The sequence below is a fragment of the Protopterus annectens genome, chromosome 4.part0, assembly GCF_019279795.1.
Source record: "Protopterus annectens isolate FY-2018-M chromosome 4.part0, PAN1.0, whole genome shotgun sequence".
NCBI classification, from domain to species: domain Eukaryota; kingdom Metazoa; phylum Chordata; order Ceratodontiformes; family Protopteridae; genus Protopterus; species Protopterus annectens.
This window is the reverse complement of record NC_056733.1, coordinates 1,768,545,708-1,768,563,298: the sequence shown is the minus strand read 5'-3', so window position 1 is coordinate 1,768,563,298 and position 17,591 is coordinate 1,768,545,708. Positions and strand designations below refer to the sequence as shown.

Genomic DNA, 17,591 nt, shown 5'->3' with positions numbered 1-17,591 from the left:
GGGAGTGCAATGTAAGGAATGTTAGTTACCCCAGTATTGTTTTGAACACAGCAGGTGATTATAAAGTGCATAACTATTCAAAGAAATTTATAAGTGTTGCACATGCTGATTTGCTCTCTAAGGGGTTCACATATGTGCCTTGTAGGCGTAGTACATTATCGGACATTCTCATAGATTTGAAGCTCGTTACCCAAAAAATGAATCTAAAGGTGTGGTTTGGAGGGGAAAGCCTAGAAGAGCAGAATTACTGTTTGGAAAGGCCAAGTTATTTCAACCCCCTACTTAATAACCATATAGGAATATTTGAAAAGATTTGTGAGATAAATATTAGAGACAATTTTAAAAGGCAGTCTAAAAATTCACACAATAATTTGTCTCCAAAAGAGAGAACATAGTTAATAGAGATAGCCTCTGACAGAAGTATCTGTATAATGAAGCCTGATAAAGGCAGTGGGGCTGTTATAATGGATAGACATGATTATCTTGATAATATGACAACTATATTAACAGAAGACACATATAGTGAGAGCAGTATCAATGAAATCAATATAGCTTATCAGAGATTGGATCTGATGTTAGAGGACATGTTGTAGCACGGGCAGATTAATGAAAATGAATTCAAATATTTAAAAAATTAATATCCTATGGTTTCCACTATCTTTGGAATTCCCAAAATTCACAAGGGCCTGGAAAATTTACAATTCAAGCCCATTGTGGATGGGAAGAGGGCCAATACTTGTTTTATAGGTAGATATTTAGATTACCATCTACAGAAGGGGTTGGGGGGCTTTTCATACATTACTAAAGACTTGTGGCAGTTTTTAGCTAAATTATAAAGGGATTAACATCGGTAACAATACATTCTTAGTTACAATAGATGTGTGTAATTTGTTTACAGTGATACCCCACCATATAGAGTTGGAATGGCTTGAGGTCTGGTTAAATAAGACTCTTTTATTTGATCAGGTTAATGTCTTTATAACCTTAATGGAGGTAGTGTTAGAAAACAACTTTTTACATTTTGAGGGACAATATTATAGACAGTTGACGGGTGTGACTATGGGGGCTGCATGCGCCCCCATTTATGCCAATTACGTTATATCCTATTGGGAACAAGAGTACATATTCCCTAATGAATATCAGTCCTGCATTAAACATTACACCAGATTCCTGGATGATATTTTTGTGATTTGGGAAGGACAAGAAAGAAGTTTGAAGAGATTCCTTGAATATATTAATCAAACGGTGGAATTTCTTAAGGTTTACCTATGAATACAGCCAGGAGGCAATATCATATTTAGATGTCCAATTAAAAATAGATAATGGGAACAACATATTGAACTCAGGGATATATAGAAAACCTACCTTCGCAAATTCCTACTTAGAATTCCATAGCTGGCACCCTTACTATCAAAAGAAGTCCATTGTTAAGGGGCAGATTATTATAGCTGCCAGAATGGTAAGTAGTGACCAAGACTTCCTGGGAGAAACAGATTTTATAACAGGGCTATTTAAAAAAAGAGGCTATCCCGAACCTCTTTGTAAAATTTTGGGGGATGAAATCAAAAAGAAGAGAGCTGAAGGTGTCTATAAACCTATACTTATAGTAACTATGGTGTCGACCATGGAAGCTAATGTGAATATGCATAGAGACCAAAACCCAGAACTTAAAAGGAGTGGAGGGTTGATGTTCATTACTACCTTTAACCAGGATGTTGAATGGGTCACACATACCATTAAAAAGAACTGGAGATTGTTGCAGTTTGACAGGCATCTTGTGGACAAGCTTATCTTTAGAAGGGATAGATCTTTTAAGGAAATCCTAGAAATAGGTAGCCACTATGATTATGATACCTCCAATAGAGTTTTTGGGGATTTTAAGTGTGGAATGTGTATTATATGCAAAAACATCACGGAGGCTGGTAACCATGTATGCATTAATGGGACTAACATTTACTTTCTAGGGCATTTCCACTGTGTTAGTAATAATGTGGTGTACATGGCTAAATGTGAACACTGCCTGGCTTTTTATATTGGAAAGACCAGCAGGCAGTTTAAAGACAGGATCAATGAGCATTTGTTGGATATAAAAAATAGAAAATCCACCAACGCACTGACTAGGCACACTTTGAACAAGGATGCTCAGGGTAAGATTTTAGATTTACACCTGGATATTTGTGAACTAAGGTGCCAGCTGTGGTTAAATGCCATCAATTATCCGGGCATTAATGACAATGTAAGCATATCAGCTGTATTAAAATTAAAGTACATTTTAGGGTAGTTTTTAATGTTTTTACATTATGTATAATGTCATAATGTTTTTTAGAATATTTAATTGGTTAATTAATCAATTTATGTCATTAGGATGTGTGGGTATTTAAGGGTTGAGGTTTTGTTATGTGTTGTTCTGAAGAAGTCCAAGAGTCTTTGGATGAAAGTGCTTGACCTGTGTGAAGAATAAACCTTTTGGAATTCAGCAATCGTGCCGAGTGGTGTGTCGTTTTTTTCTTGGTGAGCTGTGCTTATGGGTTAATGTTTATATTTTATCACTGTATGTATTCTGGAAAATGACTGAAAGATATTTGAAAAATAAACACACGCCTTCTTAAAGACACATTAAATGTACATAACTCAGAGATTTCTACATCTAGCTTTATCTGTCAGAATAATACTGAATAGAACATAACATAGTTGAGATCACACACTTAACCGATTCTGTTGTCTTTATTTCTTAATGACACTTAAGATTTGACACTTAAGGTTTCATTTTTCTTCAGTTATTGTTCAGTCCTACTCCTGACAGCTAACACCTTCCTTGTAACATGTATTATGGACATAGCTTTTAGAAGTATACAACTATAATAATTTGTTTCCATGCATGTAAATATAGCAGCAAATACATGCAAGGTTTCACTGTTATAGCTCTGCTCCATACTTGAGATGGGCCAGGGTCTGTGCAACTGGTCTTATACAAATTTACTCTTTGCTTGTGCAAAATGAATATGTTTTATGATATACAATTTCTCACAAGCCAAACAGACCAAAATATTAGGTGCATTAACTTACTCAGTGTTACTAGTCAAAAGAGGATCTTACAGCTTTTATTTTTCATTTACATACCAATATCTTTTAACTTTGTAGTCTTACTCAATATCCTGAGTATGTCAATAATGTGTACCTATCTTTCCTTTCAGTGCCTGACATAGTTAGCCTATCAAATGAAATGCTTTGCACTCTACACCTTTGGCTGATTTAAATTAATCATTTTGTTTATTGATTAGACATTTTCTTTTGCTAGCAATCAGACGTAATATCTTGCTGAGTTGCATTTTTATTTACTGACTTCACAGCATAGACTTCTCATTTTAATAGTCCTCACCAGCATGTTTTTGTCAGGAATGCTCATTTTCTTGTTTTATCTCAATAACATATGTATTCTTTTGAACACTCTAATTTTTTTCTTTTGCCCACATTTATAAAATTATTCTCTTTACTAAAGCTTCTAACAAACTCATTAAACAGTAGATACTTTGTCCTCTGTGCTTATGTTTATATTCAGTCCTACTACAAAGTACCTGATTCTCAGCTGTGCTTCGCTTTGTGTACCTCATATGTCTCGCTTTGTGTACCTCATATGTCTTTTTCTCATCACCATTACTGATACAATGCATTCTCCCTTTATGCTGCATTTTTACTACATTATTTGATCTGTCTTTCCTCTTACATATCCCCATTTCCTCAAATTCAAGTAACTGCATACTTTTAATTTTACTTGTTGTATATGCAGCCACAGCTTTTTATAAAGTCATGCATGGCTATGTCTCTGAAAAGTCTGCTCCTTTACTGTTCATTTCTTATATCACATACTATTCTATTAGCAAAGAATCACTGAACTTTCAAACTTCACAGTCTTTGTATTCTTTAGCTTAGTAACAGGAATGATAAATAAATGACAGCTTTTGCTTAGACTAATAAAAATAAAGGAATTTCTCCCTTATTGATGCTATTCCGTCTTCCTTCTGTTCTTGAAAAATAAAACAAATATTTAATTCCTACAAGTATTCTTCACCTATGACATGTAGAATCGTGGCACACTGTACCTTTTCATGTTTCTCAACTATTCGGCTTACACAGAGAAATAAAACAAATTTCCACATCCACAGTTTTCTTTTATATTGCAATATAGTCTACTTTTCAATATTCATTTTGCCACTATGCTTGACAACCATCCAGCTTCCCCTAACCCTAGAGGGGTCATAATAACATCATGCAGTCAGCCATGGGGAAATGTTTGTGTCCTTGCTGGCATCAAGCAATAAGAGTATTTTTCCTTTTTAAGTCTTATCCATTCCCCTTGAATGGGGAATGAGTAACCCATATTACAGCTTCGGCCACTGTACCACTTCATGCATGTGCGCATGTCTGTGTACCTAGTGAAGAAGGCTTTCATGTTCATAGCTTGGAGAGGTGACCACATACCTTAGGAACATTAACAATCACTGTTGTCTTTTCTCTGGGAGATTACAGTATGGGATGGTCCTATTCTGGCTCCCAGGCATAAGCTTATCCATCTTCCTCATACCATCTCCAGCAGGTCCCTGTGCTGCTAAATGAGCGCAGGTCACCTGGTCCATTGTCAGGGTTTTATCTCTCTATGTCAATGGAGCTGACTACAGGTTCGTCAAAAACCTATTTATCGAAGCCACTCTTCAGCGAATGGCAGATTTTCACTAGGGCAAACCAGCAGATGGCCTCCATCTGGAATTTGCCCCTTTCTCCACTGTAGTACAATCTCGGAGTTGATATATTTAGTTTTGGGGGTAGGGGGTGCAGCCCCCAGTTTGGCAGGTTTTAAATTTTAGGGGGGGGGGGGTTGCGGTCACTCGTTTGTTCAACTGCGTATTTGCCCTAGTGAAAATCTGCCATTTGATGAAGAGCGACTTTATTAAATAGGTGTTGGATGAATGGGTATTTGCTGAATAGCCATTCAATTAACTGATATAGAACCCCTGCCAACAGTTGGGGGGGGGGGTAAGTGAATATAAAAAAGTTCCCCATCACTGCAAGATGATAATCAAGAGCCCCTCAATTCTTACTTCCTCTCCCTACTCTGGTGGCTGATGGCAGTCAAAGGATGAGAAGGGAAGGAATGAATCAGTCAGTGGAGCAGTGCTAGATGGTCATGGAGGATGGGGAAGTCAAAACAATTACTTAAACACTTTGTAGACAATACTTTTTTTACTGCATACCATTTTCCGCTTATCCTTGTCAGTGAGTACTGGTTCTTTAAAATGGAATAACCATGCACTCTGTAACAGCAGCTACTTATTTTTGCTTCACTCCTATTGGTTATAGGTATATACTAAACATCAACCTAAATTTCTAAGGAGTAAAACATATATGCATTTTTCCTCACTGAATTGTCCAGAATTGGTGAATCAGTAATCAGACCTTCCCTTGGTCCAAAAGTCTTGCATACACAGCACAGATCTTCTTTTTCTTTTATCTTTTCCTGGTTAGGGGTCGCCACAGCAGAACTCCAGTCCGCTAATGATTGGCAGTAGATTTTTATGGTGCCAAGGTGCCAGCCCGATGCCCAACCTTCAACGAAGGCACGCCCATTCACGCATGTCTTTCGAACACCACTCGACTGCGGGGAGGACATGCAGACTCCACACAGAAGGCGCTCCAGCTGAGAATCAAATGGAAGAACCTCTTGCTGTGAGGTGACAACGCTACCGCTGCACCACCGTGGCTTTTTTTTATACACAGCACAGATATTAGGTTAAAAAAACTACAAAGGGGGTACATATAGCCGATCAGGTTTCATTTCCTGTAACTTTGAAATGCACACTATGAAGTTCTTAAAATCAACTGACTTCTTACTGTTTTTTATGTTGCATCTGTCTAATGGCAAACAAAATAGTGTAACTTCTAACACTGTCCTGTTGCAGAGGCCATTGATGCATAACACAATGCCTTAAAGCAACTCAAACTAACCTGCTTAAATTGTTCTAAATATTTGTATCCTTCCTTCTGACTTGGTCTTTGTCCCTATTATCCTCAACTGCTCTCTCTTCTTACGTCACTGTCTCCTGCATTTATTTCACACTTTCTAACTACTGGATTTCTTACTTTGCCCCCTGTCTACTCTCTTTAGTTGCACACTTTTCTCTGCCCTACTTCAGTTATGTCTCTATGATAATTAAATAATCTTTTATATTGCAATATAGTCTGTTATTCTCCTGTTAAGGTTTCTGTGTTATGATTATTTTTCTTTGATCACTCTGTAAAAATAGGTCATAACTGATAAGGGTCCTCCATGGTCCAGTAGACTTTAATCAAATGAATTATACTGGCAACATGTAGCAGGACAATGTTTAAACAAGTGCACCAGTGTGTGACTGGTGTGGAAGAATATCGTAAGGGCTGAGGCAACATGAAAGAAAAACAAAAGGCCCTGCCCTGTTACTATCAAGCACGTGGTTACTTATAATGACCTGGTATCACTTTACACTTGGGAAGCAGCAAGCACGCACTGACAGTGAGAGTTGTTTTTGCTTTCACTTTACAGAAAGCAAAGTTTGGCATTTACAGACACTAAATCATGACTGGTGTAGATAACTGCATAATTCATACATTTAATGATTATCACATAAGTTTGTGATGTATAGGCACACTCACCTTAGAACTGAAAACATTTTTGCCATTTTGCCTATGGCTCGAATCTTATTTCTGATGACCTCTTTGCGAGCTGTTGCAGCATTTACTAAATGAAAAAAAAACACAAAACATTGAAATCCTGTGCAGTCTTAAAATACAGGATACCATTACCATAACTGTATGTTCTGCAACAAAATGTAATGGCTTTGGGTATTTATTGAAAATGTAAATAAAATTATACAGATGCAAGACAATTCAAAATCAAAACAAAAACATTTAAACAGTAAATTTTAAAAAGTGAAAAAAATAAAAATAAAAAAAACAGATAGGTTGCGTGGTTATTAATATGACACCCAAAGTGGCTTCGGGAACTTCATACAATTGTTCTATTAGCCAGGGATATAACAACTGCTAGTGCTTTTGATAAAACGTAGCAGTACTTATTCAGATATAAGAAAACTAACTGGTTTTCATTCAGTTTAAATTTCCAAAAACAAAGTAAATACATCAAAGAGACAAAATCATTTTAGAGTCATATTAAAGTTTATTCATAGTGATATAGGATACCTAATTCTATTAAATATAGAAAAGTAACTTTGTTATGATGAGATCTTGCCTAAATATTGTGGCATTTTAACTTAAAGGCAGTGCTTCATAAAAGATTGACACTGCGTATGGCTTACCATACCTTGCTGTGACATTTCACATTATTCTACCTCATGGAATAATAATCCATATTTAGTTTAATGAATAACACAACAGAAAAGCAACAGAATGCAGGAAGTTAGGGTTACATTTGACCATGACATGCTCACAGTGATGTCACTTTTTCCTAACTATTCTTCTCAGGGTTAAGTACAACTTATTGATGGCAATCTCAACATAAGACAACTTATACAGAAACAGCTATGAAATTCCTTGTGAGTCTTCAGTTTCACCAAAACACACTCAATGATAGGTCAACAAAAAGACCAACTCAATAAAAAACGATATAATGAGCAACAAATGTACAAACTGCCTCGGAATCACCAATAAGTGTACGACCACTTCAAGTTGCGTACAAAGAATTTATTACACCGTAACATATAAAATTGCATGAATATTCACTCCAAAAGGTTAAACGCTTAACTTTTTGGAGTGAATATTCATGCGATTTTACATGTTACAGTGTAATAAACTTTTTATACGCAACTTGAAGTGGTCGTACACTTATTGGTGATTCCGAGGCAGTTTGTAAAAAAGACCAACTCCAAGATCTCTTTACAATCAACCACATGCAGGAAGTCTCCTTTAGAATATGTATTTTGATGGGTTACAAGCCTCACTGCATGCCCACGTGGAGGATGAGACCAAGCACATTTCCTGCTACTTATACATACCAGCTCCAAGCATACCTCTCAAATGTCCCTGATTTTCAGGGACAACCCCAATTTTGACCCAATTTTTATTTCTGTCCCTCTTAATCCTTCCTAAAACTACTGACTTCTGGAGAAAAGGTGATGAATTACACTTAATAAAGATAATAATAAGAATTATAGACTTTTTTTATCTATTTTAAAAATGTTTTTGATTGTCCTTGATTATTTTTGCATTTGCTCCTAATTCTGTTAAGATTTGTCCTTGATTAGTTGAGAGCTATGACTCCAAGATGAAACAGTGAAAGAGAATGGAATGTGAATAGTCTATACAATATGCATAGGACTGTCCCCCCCTCAATTCATGTATGCACAATCTCAGTGAGTGCAGAACATTAGATGACTGGGGCACTCAGTGAAAGGATATCTGAGAACTGTCATTCATAAAGTTGTTTCTTGATTGGACAGTCAACTCAATCTTCTCAGATACAAAAGAAGGAAATGGCCTACAGGTAGTCAAATATGCTGATGACTACAAATTGGGGTGGGGGGTGGGGGTGGCAACATAACCACTTTCCACTTTAATAAAATATGCCAACCTTCTCTACGGTGTGTGTGTGTGTGTGTGTGTGTGTGTGTGTGTGTGTGTGTGTGTGTGTGTGTGTGTGTGTGTGTGTGAAGGAAATAACAACATAGTCATATGTGTTAGCATGTCTGGCAGGAGAATTGTGTATATTCTCAGATTAACTTGCATTGTATGCCAGCATGTTTAATTGTGAAGATGTAAATACATTTCTTGTTGAGTCTTTCCCTTTTTATCCAAATGTTTAAAGAAACTGTCATTGCTTTGATACATTTCTAATTGCACGTTTCTGAGGGAGATTCTAAAGTACAAATTGTCTGTGGAGAATCAGCTGATGAGTAGGTGATGTCATTAGAATGTTCCTGGTTGCTATGTGATTACTTGAGCAGCTGACTGACAGGGAAAAAAAGTACAGTTGTGTAAACTTACCATAAAAGTAGATGTTTGAGTGTATTCACTGTTGCAGTCATCACACTTGGGTTATCTGCCCTCAGTCAGCTCAAATACCAGAGTCTTGGGATTTCTGCATCGGATGCTGTTGCCTCTTCCATGATGTCAGGGGTATAAAACATGCAGCCGACACCATTACATCAGTTTTTCTTGCCCCAAATGTCAGGACCCCCAAAATAGAAAGCAAATACATGGTGTGGAGCACCTCCAGTAAAAAGTAAATACCACTACCATAAGATATGGCCAAAAAAGAGGACAGGTAGAAAGTATAGATAAGTCAGTGGGCTGGAGGGAGGGTAATCAGGACTGCAACAGTGAATACACTCAAACATCTACATTTATGGTAAGTGTGTACACAACTGTACTATGTTCCTCGTGTTTCACTGTTGCAGTCATCACACTTGGGTTGAATCCCAAAGCTGAGGAAGGGTGGAGGCAGTCAAGAAGTCTTAGGGCTGGCTAGCAGGCCTTGTAAGACTGCTGTAGCAAATCCAGCTCTGGATTTAGAAAATATAGGTAAGTGGTAATGCTTGGTGAAGGTGTGTACAAAGCCCCAGGATGCCCCTGGTAGGGACTCCCCTGAGAAATGCTGTAGAGGTTAAGGTAGCCCTAGTGGAATGGGTTCTGATCTCCTGTGGGGTAGATTTTCCATGGTGTTTGTAGCAGAAATGGATGCAGTGTGCTATCCATTTGGAGATGGTTTGCTTTGAAATGGCCTTGCCCTCTGCCCATGTAGCAAAGTTGACTAGCAGCTGGTCAGATTTTCTGAAAGGTTTAGTCCTGTCAAGGTAGAACCTAAGCTATCTGTGCACATCCAAGGAGTGCAGGATCCTTTCCCCTTTACTCTGAGGATTAGGAAAAAAGGTGGGTAAATGGATGGATTGGTTTAAAGCCACACTTGATACCACCTTGGGCATAAATGATGGGTTAGCCCTGAGGGAAACCCTGTCCGCATGGAAAATAATGAAGGGTTCCACAGCCATAAAGGCCTGCAACTCAGACACTCTTCTTGGTGAAGTGATGGCTAGAAGTAAGGTTGTTTTCCAAGAGAGGAATTTTAACTCTGCTGTAGCAGCAGGTGCAAAAGGGGGAGCATGAGCTTCTCTAGTACAAAGTTAAGGTCCCAAGCTGGAGTGGGAGCTCTCCTTGAGGGTTTTAAATTGTTAGCTCCTTTCAGGAAATGTTTTACCAGAGGGTGAGAAAAGAGAGGTGGCTCAGTATTGTAATGAGCTGAGATGGCAGAGGCATGAATCTTAATTGAAGAGAAGGATAGCCCTTTGTGGAGCAGCTCTGCTAGGTAATCTAGGATATGAGGTAAGATGGGTACGGTTGTGTCCTTACCCTGAGACTGGCACCAAGAGTAGTATCTTTTCACTTTTCTGAATAGGATTTTCTAGTACTAGGCCTCCTGGCCTCAAGGATGACAGCCAGCACCTGTTTGCTGAGTGTTGGTGGGTGATGCATTCAGGGAATAAGCCGGGTTGCTAGGTTCAGGTTTGCAGCTGAGTATGCAAAATCTGCCTTCCTGCTGGGACAGCAGAGAGGGGGTCTGATGAGGTGCCAGGGTGGCACTGCTGTCATACTGCATAAAAGTGGGTACCAGTGCTGGTATGGCCAGTCTGTTGCAATCAGGATTGTCGTGGGCCTGTCCTGTTTGATCTTGAGTAGTACTTTCAAGAGGAGGGGCAGAGGGGGAAAGGCATAGATAGAGAGGTTTTCCCATGTAAAGGAAAGGGCATCCACTTTCCATGCTTGGCTGTGGGGAGTTTCAGTGCAAAATTTGCTCAATTGATGGTTTTGGGGGGAAGCAAAGAGGTCCACCTCTGGTGTTCCCCATCTGTGGATTAGAAGTTTGAAAGTGTTGGGTTCCAGTTCCACTCATGTGGGTCCATTAGATTTCTGCTTAAATCGCCTGCCAGTAAATTTTCTATGTCTGGCAGGAATTGAGCTTGCAGGTGCACTTGGTTGCTCAAGGCTGTGTTCCACAGAGCCATGGCTAACCTGCAGAGTGGGCAGGAATGAGTTCCCCCTTGCTTGTTTATGTACCACATGACTGTGGTGTTGTCTGTCTTTATCAAGAGTTGTCCTGGAGGGATAAGGTATTTGAAGGCTGTCAGTCCATTCTGTACAGCTAACATTTCTTTATGATTGACATGCAGGTGCATTTGTCCTGGGATACATTTGCCTTGAATGCATTTGCCTGTCATGTGAGCCCTCTATGCATAGTCTAATGCGTCTGTTGTCAGGGTTTGCGCGGTGGGGGTTGAGTGAAAGGGCGTCCCTTGTTGTGGTTGCAGGCCTCTACCCATCAAAGGAACTCTGTCCTTAGGCAAGGAATGATAGGAATCACTGTTTCCAGGTCCTGAGAATGTTGACACCAGAGAAATTTTAAGTAGCACTGACGTTTCCTCATATGCAGTCTTGCATATGGAATTCGGAGAATTCATGAGGCCATGAACCCTAGGCATACCTCTCAACCTAGAAACATCAAAAATCTGGACAAGGCCCATGAAAAATAGGTACAAGTCGGTATGCTGATTAACATACAATTTGCATACATAATTACGTAACCCCACTCACTCCAAAGTAATTGTGGGATACCAACTTTAAAATGTAAACTCAAGAACAGACAACCAAAATATGGCACCAGAGTCCTCCTGCAGTCATTCCATAAACACTAATGTGTACATACTGCTTTACTTCTACAATGATTATTTGGATTTTATTTTTACATTTTACAGCACATTGCACAAATAAAAAAAGGCCAAAAACCAGGGACACATTTTAAACATTGCTTGTATGATTTTTGGAAAGTTGCTAGAATAAAATGTTGTTTTACCACCATGCATTTCACTGGCAAGTCTTGAATCCAGGACCCTGTGTACTATAGAGCAACATACCAGTATGCCAAATCAGCAGTTTCCTGAAAGATAGGAAGACTGAAACTTAAGTGGCTATCATTTAGTGAATTCAATTCTCACTCTTAGCACAAGAAAACTGGGCAAAGCCAATAATGGGGGAATACAGCCCCAAAATAGGGACAAATGTCAAATACTGAGCTTATAAACTTAGAAAATTGCTAGAATAAAAGGTTTTGTGTTACCATTTATTTTCTGAAGAATATGAAGTCTGAAATTCAAATGCCTGTCATTATTTAATGAATTCAATCCTGCAGTGATAACCAAATGAATAAATTAAAATCAAGTAAACGTCATCACTGCTGAGAAATAGATTAAGTACTGCATTTATCATTATTGTACCAACTCAGAGATCTGTACCTTCTTACCTAACCTGAATTTTTTTCCCAAAATACCACAGTACTTATTTTATATGCAACTTTCATTGGCTGTCTATGTAACATTTACGCATCCGAATCTCATGAAAGCTTCCACAGAAATGCAAGGGTGTGCTCAGTAAATCCAAATATCCAAAGTAAAAAAACAGAATCACCATGCAGAATCAGTCTAAAATCATTTATTATGGCAAATATAGAGACAAGGAAGTCAAAAAAGTAGCCAGAAGGTAGCCCAACCTTCTTAGTTAATCTTGTCAATATATGTTTCTGTATTTGCCATAATAAATAGCTTTGAACTGATTCTGCATGGTGTTTTTTTTTTTGGATACGTAACATTTCCTTTAAATATTTAATTTCCCTAGGAGTAACTGAAAGTACTGCCCACATTAAGGAAAAAATACTCATCTGAGAAAACTTTATTTTGATTTCCTTGCATTATCTTGTAGCCTATAACTTTTCCCTTTATCTTAATAATTTCTAATAAATGTGATAGGAAATAGCAATAATTTGGCAAAGAAATCGACACACACACACACACACACACACACACACACACACACGCACGCACACACACACACACACACACACACACACACACACACACACACACACACACACACACACAATGACTAGAACAGGTAATATGCCCTAAGAAGCAGTCCAACAGACAGTATAAATAGTCTTGGAATCTGGTTAATTTGTGTATCATAAGGCCAACACTGTATTATACATTTCCTTTAAAGATTATTACATGAGTTCATGAATGATAGGTACTGACAAAAAGATCACTGTACAATTATTCAAGTTGCACTAGCATTGGTTTGAATCAAGTGTACAGAATCTAACCTTATTTAAGAATAGTCAACTGAATCCAAGAAGTAGGTAGCCATGGTGTCAAATAGAAGCAAGGTGTTACAGCAGAATTTTAAATGAGATAGAAAATTATGCCATACTTGGGCACTACTGCCTTGATTCAATAGTCTGTAATTTAGGTTTGTGACAAAGTTAACTTAGAGCATTATTTAGAAAAAAAAACACCATCTAAAAGCACTAAACCTTTAAATTAAAATGTGGAGCTGGACCACCTATGGTTAAAGGCAAATGGAATTCAGCAGGCAGCATCATTTAGGTGTGATTTATATGACTGAAATACATCAACCTAATTTCTGTATTTTCTTCTACCTTGAATTGAGTAGCAAACTGCACATAACTCTACAATGTATTTGTCCACATTTCGCAAATCTAATATTTGACTTACAGGTTAAGGTTTATTTTTTGTTATGCTACTGTACACAATTAAATTGATCTATTGCAAGATTTGGTCCTAAAGATACAAAACATGCTATTAAACTATTAGCAGTAATTCAGGTGCAAATTAAAGTGCCATCCCACACAACACATTAGTTCAAAATACGACATGAAACTTTTAACAAATGTCTCATGGAAGTTTGTCTTTGGAACTGGTTTAACAGCTTGGATATGTACAGCTTCACAGTGCAATCCTACACACACACACACACGCACACACACGCACGCACACACACACACACACACACACACACACACACACACACACACACACACACACACACACACACACACACCTTACCTCTAAATCCATCTAGGAAAACAGCGAGCGTCTTCTTCTGAAACTCCAGCGAGTGTCCCTCTTTTAAAATAAATAAATAGGTCCAGTCCCTTGAGCGAGCGTCTTCTAAAATAAATAAATCCAGTAAATCCTTTCCGGCTCTGGTAACTTTGCTGCTCACAAATGCATTTGAACCAGAGCCGGAAATATGTGCTACGTACGAGCACGAGCAAGTCCGACAGGCTGGTGAAGCTGACGTCATCGCGCACATGATGACGTCAGCTCGCAAAGCGCGAAAATTAAAAAAATAAAAAACAGTGCAAATAAATCGGAAATGAAGGGGCCCCACTCAGGAATTGTGGCACCCCATTATTTGGACTCCAAAACTTGGTAAAAATCAAGTAATTCGGGACAGTTGAGAGGTATGACCCTAGGGCTTGCAGTATTTTTCTTGCAGATAGCTGGGTTTGGGTGGACAGTAGTTTGAAGTAATTTGTCAAATGAACCTGCTTTTCTGGAGTGAGGAATGCCATCTGGGAAGTTGTGTTCAAGCTTTCTCCCAGAAATACAATTTTTTGGCTGGGTGCCAGATGTGATTTATTTTCGTTGATGGTATATCCCAGAGAAGTTAGGAGTCTCTTTACAAATGTCAGGTGCTGAAGTAACAATTCCTGACTGTCTGCCTGAATCAGCCAGTCGTCCAAGTATGGGTAAACTTGAATGTTTCTCTGCCTGCAGTATGCAAAGGCTGGAGCCAGGCATTTTGTGAATATCCTGGGTCCAGTAGATAAGCCAAAGGGAAGTGCAGAGAACTGATAGTGCATAGAGCCTGCCCTGAAACGTAGATATTTCCTGCAAGATTCCCTTACGGGGATGTGCAGATAAGCTCCTTTTAAGTCTAGGGTGACCAGCCAGAAGTCTTTGGCTAGTCTAGGAAGCAGCTGTTGGAGTGTAAGCATTTTGAACTTTGGTACCACTAGGAAGGTGTTGAGAGTTGACAGATCCAGGATAGGACGCCAAGAGTTCTCTTTTCTGGGCACCAGGAACAGTCTGGAGTAGAAACCCTGTCCCCTTTGCTCTGTTGGAACAGGTTGAATGGCCCTGACACTGAGAAGAGAAAGAACTTGCTTTTGGGACTCTGCCCACTGGTTTGGAGGAGGGTCTGGCAATCCACTTCGGGTTGACAGTGACTGGAAGTAGAATCTGTATCCCTGGGATACAACGTTTAAGGCCCATCAGTCCTGGGTAATGTATTCCCAGTTTTTTGCATGCAGGGAGAGTTTTCCTCCTAGGGGTGCAAGTACTTGGGCATGGCTGGGAAGGATGAAGGACAAGTCATTGTGAACTTTTTCCATAAGAGGGTGGCTCACCACTCCATGTTCTTGAGGTGGGAGCACTTAACTGTTTAGATCTGTGCATACCCTGAGACTGTAGTCTTTGTGGTCTGCTGACCCTGGGTTTGGACTGAGAAGGCCTCGGAGGGACTGGAAAGGACCAGTTTTTTGAAGGCCAATGCTTACTGAATCTAGGTGGCTGTACCTGTAAGACATCTTTACAGTTTGCATAGATTTAGCTTTTTCCTCCATCATTTTAAGAACTTCTTCTGCTTTTGTGCCAAACAAACATTCTTGGTTTAATGGAGCATCTAGTAATTTTGCTTTGACATGGTCTGGCAAGATTTGTTCCTTCAGCCAAGCATGCCCTCTCAGAACAGACCCAGTGACAACAGCATTGCAAGATGGTTCTAAGGCATCGAAACCACACTGCAAAGTATGTTTACCAACTTGGTTTGCAGAATGCAACAACGCTTGTAAATCTTTATTCTCTGCCCAATCAGGAATCAACAACATTTTTTGTTTAATTACTTCCATAATATGCTGCTGGTACTTCAACATGTGAAACTGGCAATTTAAATCCCTGATGGCAAGAGTTGCAGAGGTATATACCTTCTTATCCCATCTATCTATAGCCCTGGAATCCTTGCCCGAAGCGGTAGGGTTTTTGGCTGTAGTAGCCTTAATACATTTAGGTCCCTGGGAAATGGTCTCTGGAGCCGCAGTAGGATTTTTCAAGAGAAATGTGTGAGAGTCAGGTACTCTGTAGTATCTGTCAGGCTTTCTAGAAGCTAGAGGTAAAGTACCAGGGGTAAGACTAGACTCCATGAAGACATAATCTACAATATCCAGGACAGGGGGTATAGCCAGAGGCCTGTGCTGAGGCAAGTCTAAAAATTCCGAGTCTCTTTTTGGACTGAGGGTAATCCTGGCTTTCCCAGCAGAAATGCTCTCTTAGGGTATGTAGGGTTTCACCCAAAGAAAAGTCCTCTGGGGGGAGGCAGAGGGAATGGAGTCCTCTGCAACTGAATCCTCATAGGTAGATAAGGGAATGTCCTGGTAATCAGATGGGTCAGAGTCATCGGACTCAAGATCTATAGAATCAGAAGGTAAATCAATTCTTTGTCTTTTAGAGGGGGAAGGCTGGCTTCCCTTGATTAAAGTAGTAAGGTCTTCAGCCATTCTAAGCATTTATTTCTGTGGCATGGGAGCATGAGAATGCACTTTGGTCGTCGGTTTCCTAGGTGTAGTGTGAACTCTGGGCCTGAAAAATTTGGTAGTTTTAGTGAAAAATGAAGTAGTCGGTCTAATACGAACATCAGATGGTCTGACTACGCCCTCACAAGCCGGTGCCTGCACAGCGGCTTCCGACCCATCCAAGGTAGAGACATCCACAGGTTCCATAGTTGAAGAAGCATCTCACGGCATACCTGACTCCAAATGGGTCTCAGTAGAGGCCTGGGAATCTGTAGAAGTGGGTATCAGGGGCTGTGAATGCGCCTCACTGAGTACCGGCAGACTGGCGACTAGCTTAACGGAAGCATTGTCGGTAGTTTTGGACCTATGCGGTCTGTCTCTGTCTTTATCCTTACGTTTTTTCGGAAGATCAGTAGTCGGATGGCTTAACGAAGCCATTTCAGAATACGGAGAACGAGAGCGAAAGAATTTAGTGACAAAGATAGCCTGACGACGAATAGTTCGGGTGTTGAATATGGCACAAAACCGACAGTGAGGAACGTCGTGGTCTGGCCTAACCAGGTGACGCAGTAAGAATGAAAATCTCTGTGAGGTATTTGCTTTCCACAGGCAAGACAATTGTTAACTTTTTCTGACATCGGTTAGAGCAAGAAAAAAGGATCCCGAACGGGGTACTTAGCTTTAGAAGACTTCAGGTTTGAAACTCGAATAATGAAAATTTCAGGATGCGGCCGATCTGCACTTGCGAAGTGCTTCTGCTGTGGGCTCCACTTGACAAGAAAAGCTGATGTAATGGCTTTGGTTGCATGTTTTATACCCCTGACATCATGGAAGCATCCGACGCAGAAATCTCAAGACTCTGGTATTCGGGCCGACTGAGGGCTACCTGCAGGCAGATAACCCAAGTGTGACGACTGCAACAGTGAAACACGAAGAACATCTTTTTCAAACAGCTGACTTATTTTTAAAATAAGACATGTGAGACAGTTAAGCTGAGTAGTTAGTTAAGAGCAGCAATTAGTGAAGAGTTGCAGTCAGTTACAGTGCTGTGCAGTGCATATTCAATAAAAGGGACTCACCAAAATCTGTAATCCAGTCTTTGCCTTGTTGTTGTGTTTTAGATTAG

The 17,591-nt window shown here is 39.5% G+C and overlaps 1 protein-coding gene across 1 annotated transcript in view; it reads right to left on the bottom strand.

Annotated features, from left to right (window-relative positions):
* LOC122800013 (serine/threonine-protein phosphatase 2B catalytic subunit alpha isoform-like) overlaps positions 1-17,591 on the bottom strand; it is a 2,229,074-nt gene that overhangs the window by 137,574 nt on the left and 2,073,909 nt on the right. The window contains exon 11 of the mRNA XM_044069477.1: positions 6,685-6,769. Within this exon, the coding sequence (XP_043925412.1) occupies positions 6,685-6,769 (85 nt within the window). The remainder of the gene's footprint in view (positions 1-6,684; positions 6,770-17,591) is intronic.